The sequence below is a fragment of the Sus scrofa genome, unplaced genomic scaffold, assembly GCF_000003025.6.
Source record: "Sus scrofa isolate TJ Tabasco breed Duroc unplaced genomic scaffold, Sscrofa11.1 Contig74, whole genome shotgun sequence".
NCBI lineage: Eukaryota > Metazoa > Chordata > Mammalia > Artiodactyla > Suidae > Sus > Sus scrofa.
This window is the reverse complement of record NW_018085302.1, coordinates 139,238-161,576: the sequence shown is the minus strand read 5'-3', so window position 1 is coordinate 161,576 and position 22,339 is coordinate 139,238. Positions and strand designations below refer to the sequence as shown.

The following is a 22,339-nucleotide window of genomic DNA, read 5'->3' as shown; positions in this document are numbered from 1 at the left end:
GTAATAGCTGAGTGTACCTAACTCTTTGGATGGTTACAGATTATTCCTAAAGACCAGTATATATTTTTAATTCCTTTATGTTGTTTTATTATAATAGAATTTTTAATGCCTACAAACTGATTAACTTAGTGAGTGCATGACCCAAATTGGTGGAATTTTCCAAATATTAAGATAATAGTCCTGGGCTAGTTTTATTTTATTTTTTTTCCTTTTACTTGCAACCATTTTGATTGCTCTTCTGACAAACTCTATGATTTGTAATGATTTTATTTTTTGTTATCTCTTGCTGAGATTAAAAAAAATTCTCCTTATAACCCTATCCTCTTATTCACTCACATTTGGGATCTAGGCACATTTATATTTCACCTGAAATAGCTTTACTATGAAAGAGTTTCCTAATGGCATTTTTCAGCTGGGCATTTCTCAGGGTATAGATTAAGGGATTTAACATGGGAATTATCATACTGTAGAATACAGCAACTGCTTTATCAAAGGGTAAAGTAAATGCCCATCAAATGTACTTGAATATGCAGGGCACAAAGAAGGTGACAACTGCTGTGATGTGGGAGACACAGGTAGAGAGGGCTTTGTGTCTGGCCTCTAAGCTTTGGGTCCTAAGGGTGTGAAGGATGAGCACATAGGATCCAATCAAGAGTAGAAAAATTAACAGAGAGAGTAATCCACTGTTGGCAGCAACAACAAGCCCTAGAGTGTGGGTATCAGTGCAGGCCAGTTTAAGAAAAGGAATCAGATCACACATAAAGTGATCTATGACATTAGGGCCACAGAAGGGCAATCTGAAGATGAAGAGGATCTGAATGAATCCATGGAGAAAGCCTCCCAGCCATGACACTCCCACCAGCAGGCCACATAGCCACTGATTCATGATGGTTGCATAGTACAAGGGCTTGCAGATGGCCACATAGCGGTCATAGGCCATCACAGTCAGCAGGATGATATCAGCTCCTGCAAAGATATCAGTTCCCCAAAGATTTGCATCATGCATCCATGGAAAGTGCTTGTTTTCTTTTCATGGAGTGAGTCTACAACCAGTTTAGGAGTATCCACACAGGAATAGCAAGCATCGATGAAAGAGAGATGAGCCAGGAAAAAGTACATGGGGCACCCGATTAATGGGCTGGTAGTGATGGTGACCACAGTGAGCACATTTTCTCCGAGAGAGACAGTGTAGATGACCAAAAACACCACAAATATGACTTTCTGCATGTGAGGATTCTGAGTGAGTCCCAGCAGAATGAACTTCATTACATTATTCCTAGTCTCCATGTTGGTTCATGTTACTGTCAACCACATTACCTGAAAAAAAAAGGTCCTTTCATTTTTTTAGCTCAGTCTTGAGATTATTAAGCCTTTCTATCTAATAAATAACAAATGCCTATATTCTGCTGGTTTCTAAATTCTTATAATGTATTCCTTGAGATAAAAAAAATGATTCACACTCTTGAAGGCTATTCAGTTGTTAATGTGTGAGAAAATGAGAATAAGAGTGTCAGTAGGATAATATGAATGGAAGTGGAAGAGGGGAACGTGGGATCTGAGAGCGAGTGAATCTTATGTACAAATCTAGTGAAGCATTTTGTGTGACTTGGATGAAGTGTGCTGAGACTCAGCCTGGGGACAGAGGCCAGAAAATTAACTTTAAAAATGTAATTCAATATGAGGAGACGTTGGTAATGGGAAAGTGATGAAGAGGGTACTGTGGACAGAGTCTGCTGGAAGAAAAGTGGTAAACTATGTGTCTTCAATCCAACAACTTAAAATCTGATGAAGATGGTTTTAATAATTGTTTGCTACAGGAATGGCATAATAGGAACATATGCATGGTATTTTTCCATCCATGTTGATCATGGTAAAGGATTTTAGATACTGTAAAATAGATAATTGTGAGAACACTGTAAACCAGTTATAAGGGAAAAAATTATTTAAAAAATGAATTTTAGAGACTAATGTTAATGTCAATACACATCATAATATTAACTAAACCTTAATTTAAATCAACTATGCTACGATAAAATTCATTTTACCTGGCTTAATGAAATAATGATTTCACTCTGAGTGTTTTTTTGTTCTCTAAGGCATTTGGCTCATCCTCATTACAAAATTGTGAAACAGTCACCACCATCATTTTTGTACCTATTTTATACACTATGGAGCAGAAGCAGAGAGAAGTTAAGGATCTCAACAAAATCAAGCAGCTAATAAATGGCAGATCTAAGAGTAATTCAGATTACACATCTTATCTTTAATTTTTATCCAAATTCTTTGACTGTGTCCTATATTGTTAGATTAAAATAAACACGACTCAACTTGTCAACTCCTTTTGATGTGACCATAAAAGTTATGGTTATTATAATGCTATTTCAGAGCCAAGTATATATGAATCAATTTCATTGACTGACATATAAATACACATACACACAGACTCAGACATATACATACGGTTCAACATATTGGAATTTCCAGTTTGGATAACTATGTGGTCCTGCTTTCACTGAAGGTCAGTTTTCATTTTGTCTCTCCCTCACTCTGGGATCTTTCCTCCCCAGTTTCTCTGCTAATCATGAATCCTCAGATACTCCTGAAAAGCATTGAAATGATAATCCCAGTGGTTGAGTATATTAGTCTGAGAATCAGAAATAAAACTCAGAAAATTCTTTCCCCACTCTCAGGTTCTTGACCTCAGGTACATTTCTTGGCCCTTTACAAGTTTGTTTCATCTAATATCAAGTGAGAATATTCATGTGCACTCAGCTATGATGGGTATTGATTGAGGAAACACATATGAACATATGCACTATATGCTGTAGACAAAGAAGCTTCACTTGTTTTCCTGACTCTCTATGGATGTAGGAATAAGAAGAATGGCTACATTCAGCAATAATGCTGAAAAACCTTTAACCATGTAAGAAACTGTGGAGGATTCATCTCCAATTTTCCTTTAAAGAAGCTACAGGAGACTCATAGTCTTCCTAACAGTGGATCTCAAGAAAATATCTTCCTATTGAACTAAATAGTATAAGATTTATATCACTTAATAGTCTTCTTAATATGATTGTGTGTGTGTGTGAGATGTGTTTAAATGTTGCATACATCTCATGATTTGTCTTGAGTGTTTCAAATGGTTCTCTTGGCCAATAAAAGATATCTGGTGTAGAGTGCTGGGTGCTACAAATACATTTCTTAATCTTGAGTTTTTCATTTGTTAAGGTAGATTAATGATATTCATCACCTTTCTCTTGAAGAGTGGGGAAAGATATAATGCGTTATTATTCTCTTTGAAAAATGTTGAAAAATCAGGATCATTATATATGTAAAGTAACAATCTGTAGTCAGCGTCAGTGCTATTGAGAAACTTACCTTCTGGTCTTGGATGATGTTAATGATATTTGAGAGGGCTCAAAACAAATCCATCTTCACAATGACCTCCTTTTGGGATACGTTCCTTTCAATATGAAAGACATGACACAATAGGAAGGAGATTCTTTAGATAATTCTTTATCACATCCACAATAGATACGTCATTTTAATAGTGTAAATATTTCCTTCTAGCCTAATGCCTCAAGTGGTTTGCACAGAAAACCTGGGAGTTGAATTTAGAATGAATTGATTTTGAACACTATGGCGAAATGAGCTTTGATGGATGTCTCCATTCATATAAGCAGGAGGCAGGATGTGTGGTAGAAACATATCGAAATCCTCATTCCATCCTTGATGCATCATACTCTAGATGCGTAAACAAACTAACAAAAAAAGACATTTTCCGGGGAGTTCCCGTCGTGGCGCAGTGGTTGATGAATCCGACTAGGAACCATGAGGTTGCGGGTTCTGTCCCTGCCCTTGCTCACTGGGTTAGCGATCTGGTCTTGCTGTGAGCTCTGGTGTAGGTTGCAGATGCGGCTTGGATCCCTCATTGCTGTGGCTCTGGTGTAGGCCAGTGGCTACAGCTCTGATTCGACCCCTAGCCTGGGAACCTCCATATGCTGCAGGAGCAGCCCAAAGAAATAGCAAAAAAAAAAAAAAAAAAAAAAAACCATTTTCCCATGCAATGCATGGATATTTAAACAGATTTCCACAGTAGTTCAAGGGCCTGTTTCTTAGAGCTGCTATATTCTCTCCCAGGAATTAATTATCTTCTTTGATGGAAAGGCTTTGTCTTAGAAGCAGGTATGCTGGAGAGACAGGTTGGAAGAGCCCATATTCTTACATGGGGAATTGTATTCCCTGCCCTTGGAAACAAAACATGTGAATTCCCTTTCTCTGCATGAATCTGGGTATCTGAGAAACTTGAATGTCATGTGCACAGCAAGGATGGCATAGTTACAGTGTGAGGATCTCTGATGTGGTTAACCTGTACCCTCATGGCAGAAAGAGGATTCTGTCTTCTCATCAGTGTGAAACCGTTCTCCTGAAAACATAGTGTTCATTGATTAAGAACCATATCAGAAGGGGCATAAAATAAATGACAGTGATCTAAAAGTACTCAAATTCAGAACTAGTTTTTCACATTTTGCAGAGTCCTGTTGAACAAAACTAATTCTAAAATGGTCTCTGTAAGACATCTCTAATATTCCTGTGATGGTCAGTATGAGGCATTAGGCAACATTAAACTTATGGAATGATATGTAAACAACAGAAGCTCATTCTAAATTCAAATACAAATGAAGTTCTACATTCTGGTTCCTTTGTATTATTTTAACTTTTGTCATTCTAGGAGGTATGCAGTGACAAATTACTGAGGTTTAAATTTGCTTTCCTTCATGACTAATATCATTGAGTATTTTTTGTAAAGTATTTTTCTATGTTCATTTGGGGTGGAGGGATTTTCCTTTCATGTTCTTTCTAAAATTAAAAATAAGAGCTCCTTAGTTCCCATTCTAGCTCAGTGGGTTAAGAACCCCACATAGTGCCCCTGAGGATGCATGTTCAATCCTTGGCCTTGATCAGTGGGTTAATGTTCTGGCGTTGCTATAAGGAAGCAGCGATTTAGGCCTCAAATATGGCTTGGGTGGGGATTCTTGTGGCTGTGGAGTAGGCTTGCAGCTGAAGCTCTGATTTGACTTTTAGCCTGGCAACTTCCATATGCCCCAGGTGTCCAGAAAGAATGGAGCTCTGGGCTGTCAGCAGCCCAGACACACGGCAGCAATTCCTTGGTGCAGTGGGGCCCAGTGAACAAGATCTGACCAGAAGCAGCCATGTCCACCCCATTCTGCATCATCTCTGGCAAAGCTCAAGCCTCCAGGATCCTTTTACACCTGAATCGTTACAATAACTGCCTAGCTCCCCTTCTGCTGCCTGTGATGCTTCCTTCAATCTAGTTTCCATACAGAAGCCAGAATTATCATTCTATAACTCAAATCTAACTTCATCATTTTCTAATTGAAAACTATCTAAGCTGGAAATTTCTCCCTAGAGTACTTAGCATTAAGCCTTCAAACAATTACAACACCCTCCTTAACCTTCTCTGTTCCTGTCTCTCCAACTTCATAATGTACTATTGTCCCCTTTTTGAGCTAAGTGTCCAGCATGTTGCCTGGCACACAGTGTACATTTGGGAATTAACATTTCAATAAACGGTTGATTTAACAAGCCCAGGAATATTTAATTTATTAGGACTTGTGCATTCTGGTACTCACCTGCTGACCTTTGATATATATTCCATCTCCCAGCAACACTGTTACTCTCCCTGATGCCTATTCATTCTTCTGATTGTATTTTATCCATTGCATCCCATTTTGATGTCTTTTCATCCTGAAATTTTTTCTGACCCACCATGTCCGTGTTGTGTGTCTTCCCAACAGACTTTGATGACTCACTGTGCTTCATTATCTTATGGGTTATAACAGTGTGATGTCATGTTCTGCTCCCTTGTTGGGGTCTGTCTATGAAAGCAACACTCAGGTTTTTTTCTTTATTCAGGACTGAAGCCCAGCAAATATCGATGTACCTGCTGGAATCCTTGGACTAAAAATATGTGTTGTGTAATGAATGAAGGATGGAAGCAATGAAAGGAATATATTTATTCTGAAACTGCATAAATTGCATATATGAAGCTACATATGTCAAAAACAGCTTTTCATGATGTAATGTTACCAAAAATCCAACTGATGAACAGAGAAATAGAGGAAAACCCCACATTCATAGTGTGATGAAATCTTGCTAAGTGCTGGGAAAACTATTTCTTCATAAAATGACACTCAGATTCCATTTTTGCCTTATTCCTAGTTTAAGCATTAACAAATACAAATTGTGGTTTCAGAAGGGATATAAATAAAAGTCTCAGAAAAATGTAGAAAGTATTTCCTAGGCTCAAGTACTACTTCCTTTTTTTCTATATAAAATTATTCCCACTTTATATTTATTCATTTTTTTTGGGGGGGATAACCTACAAATATTCTACTTGTTCAATCTCATGTTTTCAAGTGGGCATATGCTTTCTGAGTGTGACTGATTTTGTTGTTTCTTTTTCTAATGACAGCCCCTGTGGCATAGGGAAGTTCCCGAACCAGGGATGGAATCCCAGCCACAGCTGTTACCTCCCCTGCAGCTGTGGCAAGGCCTGGTGCTTTAATCCACTGAACTGGGGATTAGACCTGTGCCTCCACAGTGACTCTGAGCCACTGCATTCAGATTCTTGACCTGCTGTGCCAGAATGGGAACTCTAATATGACTGTTTAATACATTGAAATTCATAATACAATATTAACTTAATGATTTAATAAAATTCCTATCAAACAAAATATTGCTTATTTATACTAGTAATATTATGTAAGATGGTGACAAGGATAATACAAAATGATTCTGATTTATATAAGGAAATTTGGAAATATGATGTAATATTCATTATTCATGTTTTTGAGATTAAATGGCCCATATCTTTTATATGCCTAAAGGAGTTACATAACACAGTGCTACACAAAATGCCTAACCATCAACCATGATATTTAAAAATGGACAGATTAATAAAATTATTAGAATTTCATTATATATATTCAACACATTGTATAAAGGTATATATGCTAAAAGATATGCATATATAGGGTAACATATCATACATATTATGAAAAATTATTTCTTCCTATGATGTTATACATGTAATAAGTTAGTTACTACAATGGAGTTAGGTCCAGCACAGTCCCACATTCCATTGCTAATAGTGAATATTTGAATCATGTTACCTTTTTGTCATCATTTTCTGATAATGTACCAAAGTAGTAAAGATTATAGTCTGAGCGATCAGTGATACTCTGATTACTGGTTCTTCAGTATTTCTGTTTTGGAACTTGCTTATTTCTGTTTGCTCTCTCAGCTCTTAATGGCAATAATAACACTGGCTACCTAAATCTTTGGATTGTAATAGAGATTATTACTAAACCCCAGTATATATTTTTATTGCCTTTTTGTTGTTGCATTAGCATAAACACTTTGCATTCATATAAATTGATGAATTTAGTTTCAGACACCCCCAATTTGATAGGATTTTCCCACTCTTTTGAGAAGAGTCCTGGCTAGTTTTTTTTTTTTTTCTACATTTTCTTGCACCCATTATAATTCCACTTTGACAGAATATATACTTTCTAGTGATTCTCTGTTCGTTCTCTCACAGGTATTATTTTCTGAAAATAACAAAAATCTCTTTCTGTCCCTTGATATGTTGACTCACATTTCGGCTCTAGGCACATTTATATTTCACCTGAAATAGCATTCCTATGAAAGAGTTTCCTAACGGCATTTTTCAGCTGGGCATTTCTCAGGGTATAGATTAAGGGATTTAACATGGGAGTTATCATACTGTAGAATACAGCAACTGCTTTATCAAAGGGTAAAGTAACTGCTGGTCGCATGTATACAAATATGCAGGGCACAAAGAATATGACAACTGCTGTGATGTGGGAGACACAGGTAGAGAGGGCTTTGCGTCTGGCCTCCAAGCTTTGGGTCCTAAGGGTGTGAAGGATCACCCCGTAGGAGCCAAGCAAGAGTAGGAAGTTTAACAGACAGATGAATCCACTGTTGGCAGCAACAAAGAGCCCTAGAGTGTGAGTATCAGTGCAGGCCAGTTTGAGCAAAGGAATCAGATCACACATAAAGTGATCTATGACATTAGGGCCACAGAAGGGCAATCTGAAGATGAAGAGGATCTGAATGAATCCATGGAGAAAGCCTCCCAGCCATGACACTCCCACCAGCAGGCCACATAGCTGCCGATTCATGATGGTTGCATAGTACAAGGGCTTGCAGATGGCCACATAGCGGTCATAGGCCATCGCAGTCAGCAGGATGATATCAGCCCCTCCAAAGAAATGTTCCCCAAAGATTTGCATCATGCATCCATGGAAAGTGCTTGTTTTCTTTTCATAGAGCGAGTCTACAACCAATTTAGGTGTATCCACACAGGAACAGCAAGCATCGATGAAAGAGAGATGAGCCAGGAAATAGTACATGGGGCACCCGATTAATGGGCTTGTAGTGATGGTGACTATGGTGAGCACATTTCCTCCTAGAGAGACAGCGTAGATGAGCAGAAACACCACAAATATGACTTTCTGCATGTGTGAATTCTGTGTGAGGCCCAGTAGAATGAACTCCGTTACATTATTCCTAGTCTCTCTGTGATTCATGTTATTGTCAACCACATTACCTGAAAAAAATTTCTTTTATTTTTTGCTCAGTCTTGAGATTATTAAGCCTTTCCATCTAATAAATATCAAATGCCTATATTCTACCAGATTCTAAATTCTTATAAGATTTTCCTTGAGATAAAAAAATTTGATCTGATCTCTTGAAGGTTATTCAATTGTGAGAGTATGAGAAAATAACAGTGTCAATAGGAGAATATGAATGGAAGTGGAAGAGGGAATGAGGGATATTTGAGAGAGAGGAAATCTTTTGTACAAGTTTAGTGAAGAGTTTCGTGTGACTTGGATGAAGTGGGCAGAGACTCAGCCTGTGGACAGAGCCAGGAAATTAACTTTAAAAATGTAATTCAATATAAGCAGACATTGGTAATGGGAAAGTGATGATCAGGGTATAGGAGACAGAGTCTGCTATAAGAAAAGTGGTAAACCATGTCTCTTCAATCCAAGAATTTTATAATAGCTGTTAAAATGGTTGTAATAATTGATTGCTATGGAAATTGCATAATAGAAACATATGCATGTTATTATTCCATCCATGTTAATCATGGTAAATAGCTTTACATACTCTACAGTAGACAGTTTCAAGAACACTGTCAACCAGTTATAATGGAAAAAAGTTATTAAAAAAGAATTTTAGAGAATAATGTTAATATGAATACACATAATATTAAATAAAACTTAATTTAAATCAACTATGCTACAAGAAAATTCATTTTAATTGGCTTACTAAAATAATGATTGCACTCAGTGTTTTTTATTTAAAACACTTTGTTAATCCTCATTACAAATTTATGAGACAATCACTACTATCATTTTTTTACCTATTTTACACATTTGGGAGCAGAAGCAGAGAGAATTTAAGGATCTCAACAAAATCAAGCAGCTAATTAATGGCAGTTCAGATTATGCATCTTAGCTTTATTTTTCCTCCAAATTCTTTAACTGTGTCCAGTATTGTTAGGTTAAAATAAATACTATTCAATTTGTCAACTCCTTTTGATGTGACCTTAATAGTTATGGTACCTTAATACTTTTTTGAGGCAAGTATATATGAATTATTTTCATTGACAGACATATTAATACATATACACACAGATTCAGGCATATACACACAGTTCAACATATTGGAATTTCCAGTTTTGGATAACTGTGTGGTGCTGGTCTCACTGAAGGTCTGTTTTCATTTTCTCTCTCCATCACCCTAGGATCTTTCCTCCCAAGTTTCCCTACTAATCGTGAATCCATAGATACTACTGAAAAGCATTGAATTAATGGTCCTAGTGGTTGAGTATTATTAGTCTGAAAATCAGAAAACAAAAATCAGATGACAATATTCTTTCCCCACTCTCAGCTTCTTGATCTGAGGTACATTTCTTGGCCCATTACAAGTTTGTTTCCTCTAATATCAAGTGAGAATATTCATGTGCACTCAGCTATGATGGGTATTGATTGAGGAAACATATATGAACATATGCATTACATGCTGTGGAGAAAGAACCTTCACTTGTTTTTCTGACTCTCTATGGATGTAGGCATAGGAAGAATGTTCATATTCAGCAGTAATACACAAAAGCATTTACCCTGTAACCAATTGGGGAGGATCCCTCTCCAATTTTCCCTTAAAAGAACTACAGCAGACTCATCATATGCATAACAGTGGATCTCAGGAAAAAATCTTCCTATTGGACTGAATAGTGTATGGTTGATATCACTTAATAGTCTCCTTTATACCTTTGCATGTGTGTGAGGTGTGTTTAAATTTCATTTACATTCTCATGATTCATCTTGAGTGTTTCAAATGGGTCTCTTGGCCAACGAAAGATATCTGGTGTAGAGTGCTGGGTGCTACAAACACATTTCTTGATCTCGAGTTTTTCATTTTTAGGGTAGATTAATGATATTCATCACTTTACTCTTGAAGAGTGGGGAAAGATATAAGGCATTATTATTCTCTTTGAAAAATGTTGAAAAATCAGGATCATTATATATGTAAAGCGACAATGTGTACTCAGCATCAGCACTATTGAGAACCTTACCTTCTGGTCTTGGGTGATATTAACGATATTTGAGAGGGTTCACAACTAATCCATCTTCACAATGACCTCCTTTTGGGATAAGTACCTTTCAATATCAAAGACCTGACACAACAGGAAAGAGATTCTTCAGATAATTCCTTATCACATCAACAATAGATAAGTAAGTCACTTTAACAGTCTATAAATATGCTTCTAGCCTAACCCTTCAAATGGTTTGCACAGAAAACCTTGGAGTTGAGTTTAGAATGGATTCCTTTGGAACACCATGGAGAAATGAGCTTTGATGGATGGCTCTGGTGCTATAAGCAGGAGGCAGAATGTGTGGTAGAAACACATCGAAATGCACCATTCCATCCAGGATGATGCGTGCTGCTCTGGATGTGTAAAGAAATACAGAAACAGAAGACATGTTCCCATGCCCTGCATGGATCCTTAAAGAGGTTTCCACAAAAGTTTGAGGCCCTTTTCCTTAGAGCTGCTATTTTCTCTCCCAGGAATTAATTATCTTCTTTGATGGAAAGGCTTTGTCTTAGAAGCAGGTATGCTGGAGAGGCAGGTTGGAAAAGCACATATTCTTCTGTGGGGAATTGTATTCCCTGCCCTAGGAAACAAAACCTGTGAGTCCCCTTTGTCTGTGTGAATCTGGGTATCTGAGAAACTTGAATGTCATGTGCACAGCAAGGATGGCATAGTTCCAGTGTGAGGATCTCTGATGTGGTTAACCTGTGCCCTCATGGCAGAGAGAGAATTCTGTCTTCTTATCAATATGACAACCTTTTCCTGGAAACCTAGTATTTTATTCCATGAGAGCTAGAGCAGTGAGGGTGTAAAACTAATGACAGAGATTTAAAAGTACTCACATTCAGAACCTGTTTTTCACATTCACCAGAGGCCCTTGGAAGAAAAGAACAGTTCTAAAACAATTTCAATTTTATCTCTGGTGCTTTGATGATGGTCAGTATGGGACATTAGGCAAAATTAAACATGTGGAATCATATCTAAACACATGAAGCTCATTCTAAATTCAAACACAAGGGACATTCTGGTTCCTTTGTTGGCATTTTACTTTTAGTCATTCTAGGAGATATGCAGTGATAAATTATGGAGGATTTAGTTTGCTCTCCGTGGTGATTAACGACATTCAACACTTTTTTAACTGTCGTTATAGGTATATTTTTTTGGGGGGAGTTCATTTCTTTTCATGTTCTTCATAAAATTTGCAATTGAAAAAAAGAAAAAAAAAAACCCAGGAGTTTCCATCATGGTTCAGTTGTTAATGATTCTGACTAGGAAGCATGAGGTTGCAGGTTTGATTCTTGGCCTCACTCAGTGGGTTAAGGATCGGCCTTTGCCATGAACTGCAGTGCAGGTCACAGATGTGGCTTGGGTTCTGTGTTGCTGTGGCTGTTGTGTAAGCAGGCGGCTACTGCTCCAATTGTACCCCTGACCTGGGAACCTCCATGTGTTGCAGGTGCGGGCTTAGAAAAAACAAAAAGACCAAAAAAATAGTAAGAGTAAAAATAAAAATAAGAACTCCTTAGTTCCCTTTCTAGCTCAGTGCGTGAAGAACCTGACATAGTGTCCTTGAGGATGCATGTTCAATCCTTGGCCTTGCTCAGTGGGTAAACGTCCTGGAGTTGTCATACATAAGCTGCGATTTAGGTCTTGAATGTGGCTTGGATGGGGATTCTTGTGCCTGTGGAGTAGGCCGGCAACTGAAGCTCTGCTTTTACCATAAGCCTGGAAACTTCCATATGCCCCAGGTGTCCAGAAAGAATGGAGCTCTGGGCTGTCAGCAGCCCAGACACACAGCAGCAATTCCTGGGTGAATTGGGGCCCAGTGCATGAGATCTGACCAAAAGCAGCTGTGTCCACCCCATTCTGCATCATCACTGGCAAAGCTCAAGCCTCCAGAATCCTTTTACACCTGAATCATTACAGTAACCTCACTTCCTTCTGCTCCCTGTGATACTTCCTTCAACTTAGTTTCCATAGTGAAGCCAGAATTATCATTCTAAAACTCAAAATGAACTTCATCATTTTCTAGTTTAAAACTATGTACGCTGGAAAATTTCCCTGGAGTACTTAGCATTAAGCCTTCAAACAATTATGACACCCTCCTTGACCTTCTCTGTTCCTGTCTCTCCAACTTCAAAATGTGCTATTGTCCCTTTTTGAGCTAAGTGTCTAGCATGTTGCCTGGTACACAGTGGACATTTGGGAAATAACTTTTGAGTAGTTGATTTAACAAGCACAGGAATATTTAATTAATTAGGACTTCTGCATTTTTTTTTTGTCTTTGCGTCTTTTCTAGGGACACACCCATGGCATTTGGAGGTTCCCAAGCTAGAGGCCTAATCAGTGCTGTAGCCACCAACCTATGCCAAAGCCACAGAAATGCAACATCTGACCCATGTCTCTGACCTACACCTAAGCTCACATCAACGCAAGCTCCTTAACCCACTATGTAAGGCCAGGGATGGAACCTGCAACCTCATGCTTCCTAGTAAGATTCATTAACTACTGCACCATGATGGGATCTATGACTTATGCATATTTGTATTCACCTGCTGACCTGTGATATATATTCCATCTCCCAAACACAGTGTTACTCTCCCTGATGCCTGATCATTCTTGGGATTGTATATTATCTATTGCATCCCATTCTGATCTCTTTTCATCCTGAAATTTTTTTCTGCCCCACCATTTCTGTGTTGTGTGCCTTCCCAACAGACTTTGATGACACACTGTGCTTCATTATCTTACAAGTTATAACAGTGCAATGTCATGTTCTGCTCCCTTGTTGGGGTCTCTCTGTGAAAGCATCACTCAGGTTTTTTTTTCTTTATTTAGTACTGAAGCCCCAGCAACTATTGATATGCCTGCTAGAATCCTTGGACTCAAAATATGCGTTGCTTAATGAATGAAGGATGGAAGCAGTGAATGGAATATATTTATTCTGAAATTGCAGACTTTGCATACATGAAGCTACATGTGTCAAAAAGGGCTTGCCATGATGTCATGTTACCAAAAATCAAACCAATTAAGAGAAAAATACAGGAAAAACAGGCCACATTAATGGTGTGATGAGGTCTTGCTAGGAGCAGGGAGAACCTCAGGGTAAACTAATTCTTCATAGAATGACATACTCATTTATGTTTTTCTTTATTCCTAGTTTAAGCAGGAAGAAAAACAAATGGTAAGGGATCTAAATAAAAGTCTCAGATGAAGGTATAAATAATTTCCTAGGTTCTGGTACTATTTTTTTCCTATATTTTATTACATATTTCTCTCTTTGTATTTACCTTTATTTGTTTGTTAATTATTAGAAACCACAATTTATTCTATTTGTTCAAACTCTTGTTTTCCAGTGGGCACATATTTACGAGTATGACTGGTTTTTATTGTTTGTCTGTTTCCCTATTTTTTGTCTGCTCCTGTACCATATGGAAGTTCCCAGACGAGGAATTATATCCCAGCCACAGCTGTTACCTATGCTGTAGCTGTGGCAATGCCTGATCCTTTAATGCTCTGAACTAGGGATTGAACCTGTGCCACCACAATGACACTGAGCCACTGGAGTCAGATTCTTTACCTACTCTATGCCAGAGTGGACACTCCAATATGATTGTTTAAAACATTGAAATTCATGATAAAATACTACTTCCATAAATTTAATAACATGAAATTCCTGTCAAATAAAATATCATCTTACTTGAATCATCCTTCTTTCTGATGGATTATCAGCAGAAGATGGTCACAGAGACAATACAAAATGCTTCTGAGTGATAGAAGGAAATTTGGAAATATGATGTAATATTCATTATTCATGAATTAGAGATTAAATGGCCCATATCTTTTATATTCACAAAGGAGTTTCTTAACACAATGTTATGGAAAACACATAACCATAATCCATGATATTTAAACATGGGCAAATTTAGCAATAAAATGATTAGAATTTAGTTTTATGTATTCAACCAATATATAATAGTATATATGCTAACAGATATGTATAGTGCAACATATCATACATATTAGGATATAAATGAAAAATATTTCTTCCTATGATGATATACATGTCAAAATTTACTTTATTTATTACACATGTATATGGTCCAGCACAATCCCTCTGTCCATCTCTATGAATGGTGACTATTCTAATCATGTTACCTTTTTGTCATCATTTTCCTGACAGTGTATCACAGCAGTTAAGATCATAGTCTCAGCAATCGGTTATATTTTGATGACTGGTTCTTCAGTATTTCTGTTTTGGAACTTAGTCATTTCTGTTTGTTTCCCCAGCTGTGAATGGCGATAACAGCAGTGCCTACCTAACTCTTTGGATTGTTATAGAGAATATTCCTAAACACCCGTATATACCTTTATTGCCTTTATCTTGCTTTATTAAAATAAAAGCTTTGAATCCATATATATTGATAAATTTAGAAAAAGTGTGTCCCAATTTGATAGAATTTTCCAAATATTTAGAGAATAGCACTGGGCTAGCTTTTGTTCCACTCCATTTTCTTGTACCCAATATAACTCCTCTTAGCGCAAAATCTATGCTTTCCAGTGATTTTATTTTTATTTATCTCTTAGGTCATACTTGCTGAGATTAACAAAAATCTCCTTATGACCGTTGCCCCTCTTCACTCACATTTGGGCTCTAGGCAGATTTATATTTCACTTGAGATGGCTTTCCTACTAAACAGTTTTGTAATGGCAGTTTTCAGCTGGGCATTTCTCAAGGTATAGATTATGGGAGTTATCATAGTGTAGAAGACAGCAACTGCTTTATCAATGGGTAAAGTAACTGCTGGTCGCATGTACATAAATATGCAGGGCACAAAGAAGATGACAACTGCTGTGATGTGGGAGACACAGGTAGAGAGGGCTTTGCGTCTGGCCTCCAAGCTTTGGGTGCTTAAGGTTTTAAGGATCACCCCATAGGATCCAACCAAGATTGGGAAAATTAACAGACAGATGAATCCACTGTTGGAGGCAACAAAGAACCCTAGAGTGTGAGTATCAGTGCAGGCCAGTTTGAGCAAAGGAATCAGATCACACATAAAGTGATCTATGATGTTAGGGCCACAGAAGGGCAATCTGAAGATGAAGAGGATCTGAATGAATGCATGGAGAAAGCCTCCCAGCCATGACACTCCCACCAGCAGGCCACATAGCTGCCGATTCATGATGGTTGCATAGTACAAGGGCTTGCAGATGGCCACATAACAGTCATAGGCCATCGCAGTCAGCAGGATAATATCAGCCCCTCCGAAGAATTTTCCCCAAAGATTTGCATCATTCATCCATTGAAAGTTCTTGTTTTCTTTTCATAGAGCGAGTCTACAACCAGTTTAGGGGTAGCCATACAGGAACAGCAAGCATCGATGAAGGAGAGATGAGCCAGGAAAAAGTACATGGGGCACCTGATTAATGGGCTGGTAGTGATGGTGACTATGGTGAGCACATTTCCTCCCAGAGAGACAGTGTAGATGAGCAAAAACACCACAAATATGACTTTCTGCATGTGTGGATTCTGAGTGAGTCCCAGTAGAATGAACTCCGTTACATTGTTCCTACATTGTTCCTAGTCTCCATGTAGTTCACATTATTGTCAGCAATATTACCTGAAAAAAAAACATCATTTTATTATTTTAGCTCAATCTTGAGTTTATTAAGCCTGTACATCTAGTAAATATCAAACGCCTATATTCTACTGGATTCTATACTCCTATAAGGTTTTCCTTGAGGTAAAATACTTGGTTTGATCTCTTGAAGATTTATCAATTGTGAATGTATGAGAAAATTAGATTATTAGAGTCCAGATGAAATAGACATGTAAGACTCTTATTATGTGAGTGTTAGGGGAAGAGGGATCTGAGAGAGATGGAATCTTGTGTACAAGTCTAATGAAGAGTTTTGTGTGACTTGGAGGAAGCAGGCTGAGACTCCACATGGTGACAGTGCCAGAGTATTAATTTTTAAAATGTAATTAAATGTCACAGGATTTTGGTAATAGGTAAGTGATGAAAAGAGTAAAGGAGACAGCATTTACTATAATAAAAGTGGTAGACAATGTTCCTTTAATCCAGTAACTTTATATAGCTGATAAAGATGGTTTTAATAATTGATTTCCTTATGCATGGCATAATAGAAACATGTGCATGATATTATTCCATCCATGTTAATCACAGTAAAATATTTCAGAGATCAATGTCCATAGGAATACACATGATAATATTAAGTAAAACTCATATGTAAATCAACTACACTTTGATGAAATTAGTTTTAATTATCTTCATGAATACTTACTGCACTCTAAGTGTTTTTTTCTTTTTAGGCATTTTGTTCATCTTTATTACAAACCTATGTGATGATCAGCACTATCATTTTTGTACTTATTTCATACCCTAGGGAGTAGCGGCAGAGAGAAGTTAAGGATCTTATCAAAATCAAGCAGCTACTAAAGGGCAGATCTAAGATTAGCTCAGAGTATACATCTTATCTTCAATTTCTTCCAAATTCTTCAAATGTGGCCTATTTTGTTAGGTTAAAATAAACACTGTTGAACTGGTCAATTTGCACACATGACACTACATGTGTCAACAACGGCTTTCCATGATGTAATGTTACCAAAAAGCCAACTGATTAACAGAGAAATATAGCAAAAACAGGACACATTCTCGGTAGGATGAAGTCTTGCTAGGAGCAGGGAGAATATCAAGGTAAACTATTTCTTCATATAATGACATATTCAAGTTCAATTTTTTCCATATTCGTAGTTGAAGCAGTAAAAAAAAAAATTGTGTTTTCCAATGGGATATAATTAAAATTCTCAGATAAAGGTAGAAAAAATTTCCTAGGCTTAAGTACCACTTCTCTTTCTATATTTTATTATATTTATTCATTTTTATACTTATATTTATTCATTTAGTCATTATTATAAGCCACAATTGATTGCATTTTACCATACCCCTATTTTCAAGTGGTCCCATACTTTATGAGTTTGACCTTTTTTTGTTTTTTGTTTTTTTAATGTCTGTACCAGGCACAGCTGTTATCCAAACTGCAGGTGCAGCAATGCCTGATCCTTTAATCCACTGAACTTTGAATCGAACCTGTGCCTCCCCAGTGACCCTGAGAGGCTGCATTCAGATTCTTAATGCATTGTGCCACAGTGGGAACTCCAATATAATTGTTTAATAACTTGAAGTTCAGGATAAAATATTATTTTAGTGAATTGAATGACATGAAATTCCTGTTGAATAAAACATCATTTTATTTGACTCATCCGTCTTTCTGATGGATTCTCAGCATAAGATGTTCACATGGATGATACAAAATGATTCTGAATGCATAAAGAAATTTGGAAGCATGCTGTCATGTTCATGACTCGTGCTTTAGAGATTAAATGGCCCATATCTTTTATATTCCGAAAGGAGTTACATAATGCAGAGTTAGAGAAACTACCTAACCATCAACCATGATATTTAAACATGGGCAGATTGACTAATACAATGATTAGAATTTAGTTTAATGTAGTCAACCAATATGTAATCGTATATGTGCTATCGGATAGGAATATATAGAGCAATATATTAAGAGTATATTAAGGGTATAAAGGAAAATTCTTTTTTCCTATGAAGATGGGCATATAATATGTTACTTTGTTTATTACATATGTATGTGGTCCAACACAGTCTGGCAGTACATCTTTAAGAATTCTGACTATTCTAATCATGTTAATTTTTTGTCATCATTTCCTGACACTGTATCAGAGAAATTAAGGTCATAGTCTGAGTGATCAATTGTACTCTGATTACTGGTTCTTCAGTATTTCTGTTTTAGAACTTACTCTTTTCGGAATGTTCCCTCAGCTGTTAACGGTTATAACAGCAGTGCCTACCAAACTCTTTGGATTTTTGCAAAGATTATTCCTAAAAATCCAGTATATATGTTTATTGCCTTTATGTTGTTTCATTACAATAAAATCTTTGAATCCATATACACTGAGGAAGTTAATCACAGTCTTCCCCAATTTGAAAGAATTTTCCAAATATTTAGAGAATAGTCCTTGGATAGATTTTTTGCCCCCATTAACTTAAACCCATTTTAACTCCACTTCTGGCAAAATATATACTTTGTAGTGACCTTATTTTTCTTTATCTCATAAGTTTTATTTGATGAGATCAACAAAAATCTCCTTATGACCCTTGCCCCTCTTCACTCACATTGGGGCGCTAGGCAGATTTATATTTCACTTGAAATGGCTTTCCTACTAAACAGTTTCCTAATGGCAGTTTTCAGCTGGGCATTTCTCAAGGTATAGATTAAGGGGTTTAACATGGGAGTTATCATACTGTAGAATACAGCAACTGCTTTATCAATGGGTAAAGTAACTGCTGGTCGCATGTACATAAATATGCAGGGCACAAAGAATATGACAACTGCTGTGATGTGGGAGACACAGGTAGAGAGGGCTTTGTGTCTGGCCTCCAACTTTGCTTCCTGAAGGAGTTAAGGATGACCCCATAGGATCCAAGCAAGAGTAGGAAAATTAACAGACAGATGAATCCACTGTTGGCAGCAATAACAAGCCCTAGAGTATGGGTATCAGTGCAGGCCAGATTAAGCAAAAGAATCAGATCACACATAAAGTGATCTATGATGTTAGGGCCACAGAAGGGCAATTTGAAGATGAAGAGGATCTGAATGAATGCATGGAGAAAGCCTCCCAGCCATGACACTCCCACCAGCAGGCCACATAGCTGCCGATTCATGATGGTTGCATAGTACAAGGGCTTGCAGATGGCCACATAACGGTCATAGGCCATCGCAGTCAGCAGGATAATATCAGCCCCTCCGAAGAATTTTCCCCAAAGATTTGCATCATTCATCCATTGAAAGTTCTTGTTTTCTTTTCATGGAGTGAGTCTACAACCAGTTTAGGAGTATCCACACAGGAATAGCAAGCATCGATGAAAGAGAGATGAGCCAGGAAAAAGTACATGGGGCACCTGATTAATGGGCTGTTAGTGATGGTGACTATGGTGAGCACATTTCCTCCCAGAGAGACAGTGTAGATGAGCAAAAACACCACAAATATGACTTTCTGCATATGTGAGTTCTGTGTGAGTCCCAGCAGAGTGAACTCCATTATATTGTTCCTTTTCTCCATGTAGTTCATGTTATTGTCAACCACATTAGCTGAAAATAAAATCTTTTTTTTTTTTTTTTTTTTTTTTTTTTGTCTTTTTGCCATTTCTTGGGCCGCTCCTGCGGCATATGGGAGGTTCCCAGGCTAGGGGTCTAATTGGAGCTGTAGCTGCCAGCCTACGCCAGAGCCACAGCAACGCAGGATCCGAGCTGCGTCTGCGACCTACGCCACAGCTCAGGGCAACGCCGGATCGTTAACCCACTGAGCAAGGCCAGGGGTCGAACCCGCAACCTCATGGTTCCTAGTCGGATTCGTTAACCACTGCGCCATGGCGGGAACTCCCTAAAGTCTTTTTTTTTAAGCTCAACATTGCATTTATTAAGCCTCTCCATCTAATAATTATCAAATTCATTTATTCCAGTTGATTCAAAATTCTTATAGGATTTTTTTCCTTGAAAGAAAAAATTTGTTCTGATCTCTTGTACGTTGTACAATTGTGAGTGTATGAGAAAATGAGAGTGATACTGTCATTTTGAGAACTGAAGTGTAAGAATATTAGCATATGAGTGTTAGGGGAAGGGGGATTTGAGAGAGAGAATCTTGTGTACAAGTCAAGTGAAGAGTTTTCCATGACATGGATGAAGTGGGCTGAGGCCCAGTCTGGTACAGAAGGCAGAAAATTAACTTTAAGCATGTAATTCAATGTAACAAGACATTGCTAAAGGGAAAGTGATGAAAAGGATACAGGAGATGGAGTCTGCTACAGGAAAAGTGTTAAAACATATCCTTCAGGCCAAAAAAGTTATAAAAGCTGATAAAGGTGATTTTAATAATTGATTGTGATGGGCATGGCATAATAGAAACATGTGCATGGGATTTTTCCATCCAAATTGATCACAGTAAATAATTTTATATGCTATATAGAATAAAATTGACGGAACTCTGTAAACCATTATAATGGAAAAAAATGAAAACCATGTAAAAAAAGGAATTTTATAGATGAATGTTAATGGGAATACACACGATAGTATTCACTAAAACTTAATTCAAATTAACTGTACTTCAATAAAATTAGTTTTAATTATCTTCATGAATACTTATTGCACTCTCTTTGTTTTTAGGCATTTGGTTAATCCTCATTACGAGCCTATGAGATGATCACCAGTTCATTTTTGTACTTACTTTACACAGTAGGGTGTATAACAGAGTGAAGTTAAGCATATTAACAAAATCATGCAGCTATTAAAGGGCAGATCTAAGAGTAGTTCAGAGTGTACACCTTATTTTTATTTTCATTCAAATTCTTAAACTGTGGCCTATATTGTTAGGTTAAAATAAACACTGTTGAACTAGTCAACTCCATTGGATGTGACCATAATACTTATGGTTATGTTAATTCTCTTTCAGAGGCAAGTATATATATGAATCCATTTCATTAACCAGCATATAAATACACTACACACAGACCAAGATCTATGCACACAGTTCAACATATTGGAATTTCCAGTTTTGAATAACTGTGTGGTCATGCTTTCACTGAAAGTCTATTTCCTTTTATCTCTCCCTCACCATAGGATCTTTACATCTCAGTTTCCATACAAATCATGAATTCACAGATGCTTCTGAAAAGTGTTGACATGATGATTCCAGGGGTTGAGTATATTAGTTTGAGAATCAGAAAAAAAAATTTCAGAAAACAAAATTGTTTCCCCTCTCTCAGCTTCTTGATCTGGGGCACATTTCTTGGCACCTTACAACCTTGTTTCCGCTAATATCAAGTGAGAATATTATTGTTCACTTAGTTGAGGAAACACATATGAACCTATGCACTACATGCTGTAGACAAAGAACCTCTGCTTATCTTTATGACCAGGTATGTAGGCCTAGGAAGAATGGCCATATTCAGCAGTAATGCAGGAAAACTTTGAACCATGCAATAACCTGTAGAGGAATCATCGCCAATGGTATTTTGAAAGAAGCTATGGGAGACTCATATTATGCAGACCAGTGGGTCTCAGGGAAAGATCTTTCCAACGGACTAAAGAGTTTATGGTTTCTATCACTTAATATTGTCTTTTCTATCTTTTTGGGTGTGTGGTGTGTTTAAATTTTGTTTACATTCTCATGATTGGTCTTGATTGTTTCAAAAGTTTCTTTGGCAAAAGAATAACATTTGGTGTTAGAGAGCTAGGTCCTACAAATACATTTCTTAATCTCAGGTTTTTCATATCACAGATTAGGCTAATGATACTTACCAGCTTTCTCTTGAAGAACAGGAGAAGGTGAAATGGACTATTATTCAATTGAAAAATGTTGAAAAATCATGATCATTACATATGTAAAGTAACAATCTTTAATGCATCAGCACTATTGAGAACCTTACCTTCTGGTCTTGGGTGATATTAATGACATTTGAGAGGGTTCAAAACCAATCCATCTTCAAAATGACCTCCCTTTGGGATAAGTACCTTTCAAGATGA

General features: G+C 37.2%; 1 protein-coding gene and 3 pseudogenes across 1 annotated transcript; all 4 read right to left on the bottom strand.

Moving 5' to 3' along the window:
- Positions 1 to 355: 355 nt before the first annotated feature.
- Positions 356 to 1,287, bottom strand: LOC100520780 (annotated as a pseudogene).
- A 6,413-nt stretch (positions 1,288 to 7,700) lies between these two features.
- LOC100520951 (olfactory receptor 4C46-like) lies at positions 7,701 to 8,639 on the bottom strand. The gene has a single exon (XM_013987263.1). It carries the CDS (start codon positions 8,637 to 8,639, stop codon positions 7,701 to 7,703), a length of 939 nt encoding a protein of 312 aa, XP_013842717.1.
- A 6,733-nt stretch (positions 8,640 to 15,372) lies between these two features.
- On the bottom strand, positions 15,373 to 17,697 carry LOC100521126 (annotated as a pseudogene).
- A 1,255-nt stretch (positions 17,698 to 18,952) lies between these two features.
- LOC110259069 lies at positions 18,953 to 19,880 on the bottom strand (annotated as a pseudogene).
- Between the last annotated feature and the right edge of the window lie 2,459 nt (positions 19,881 to 22,339).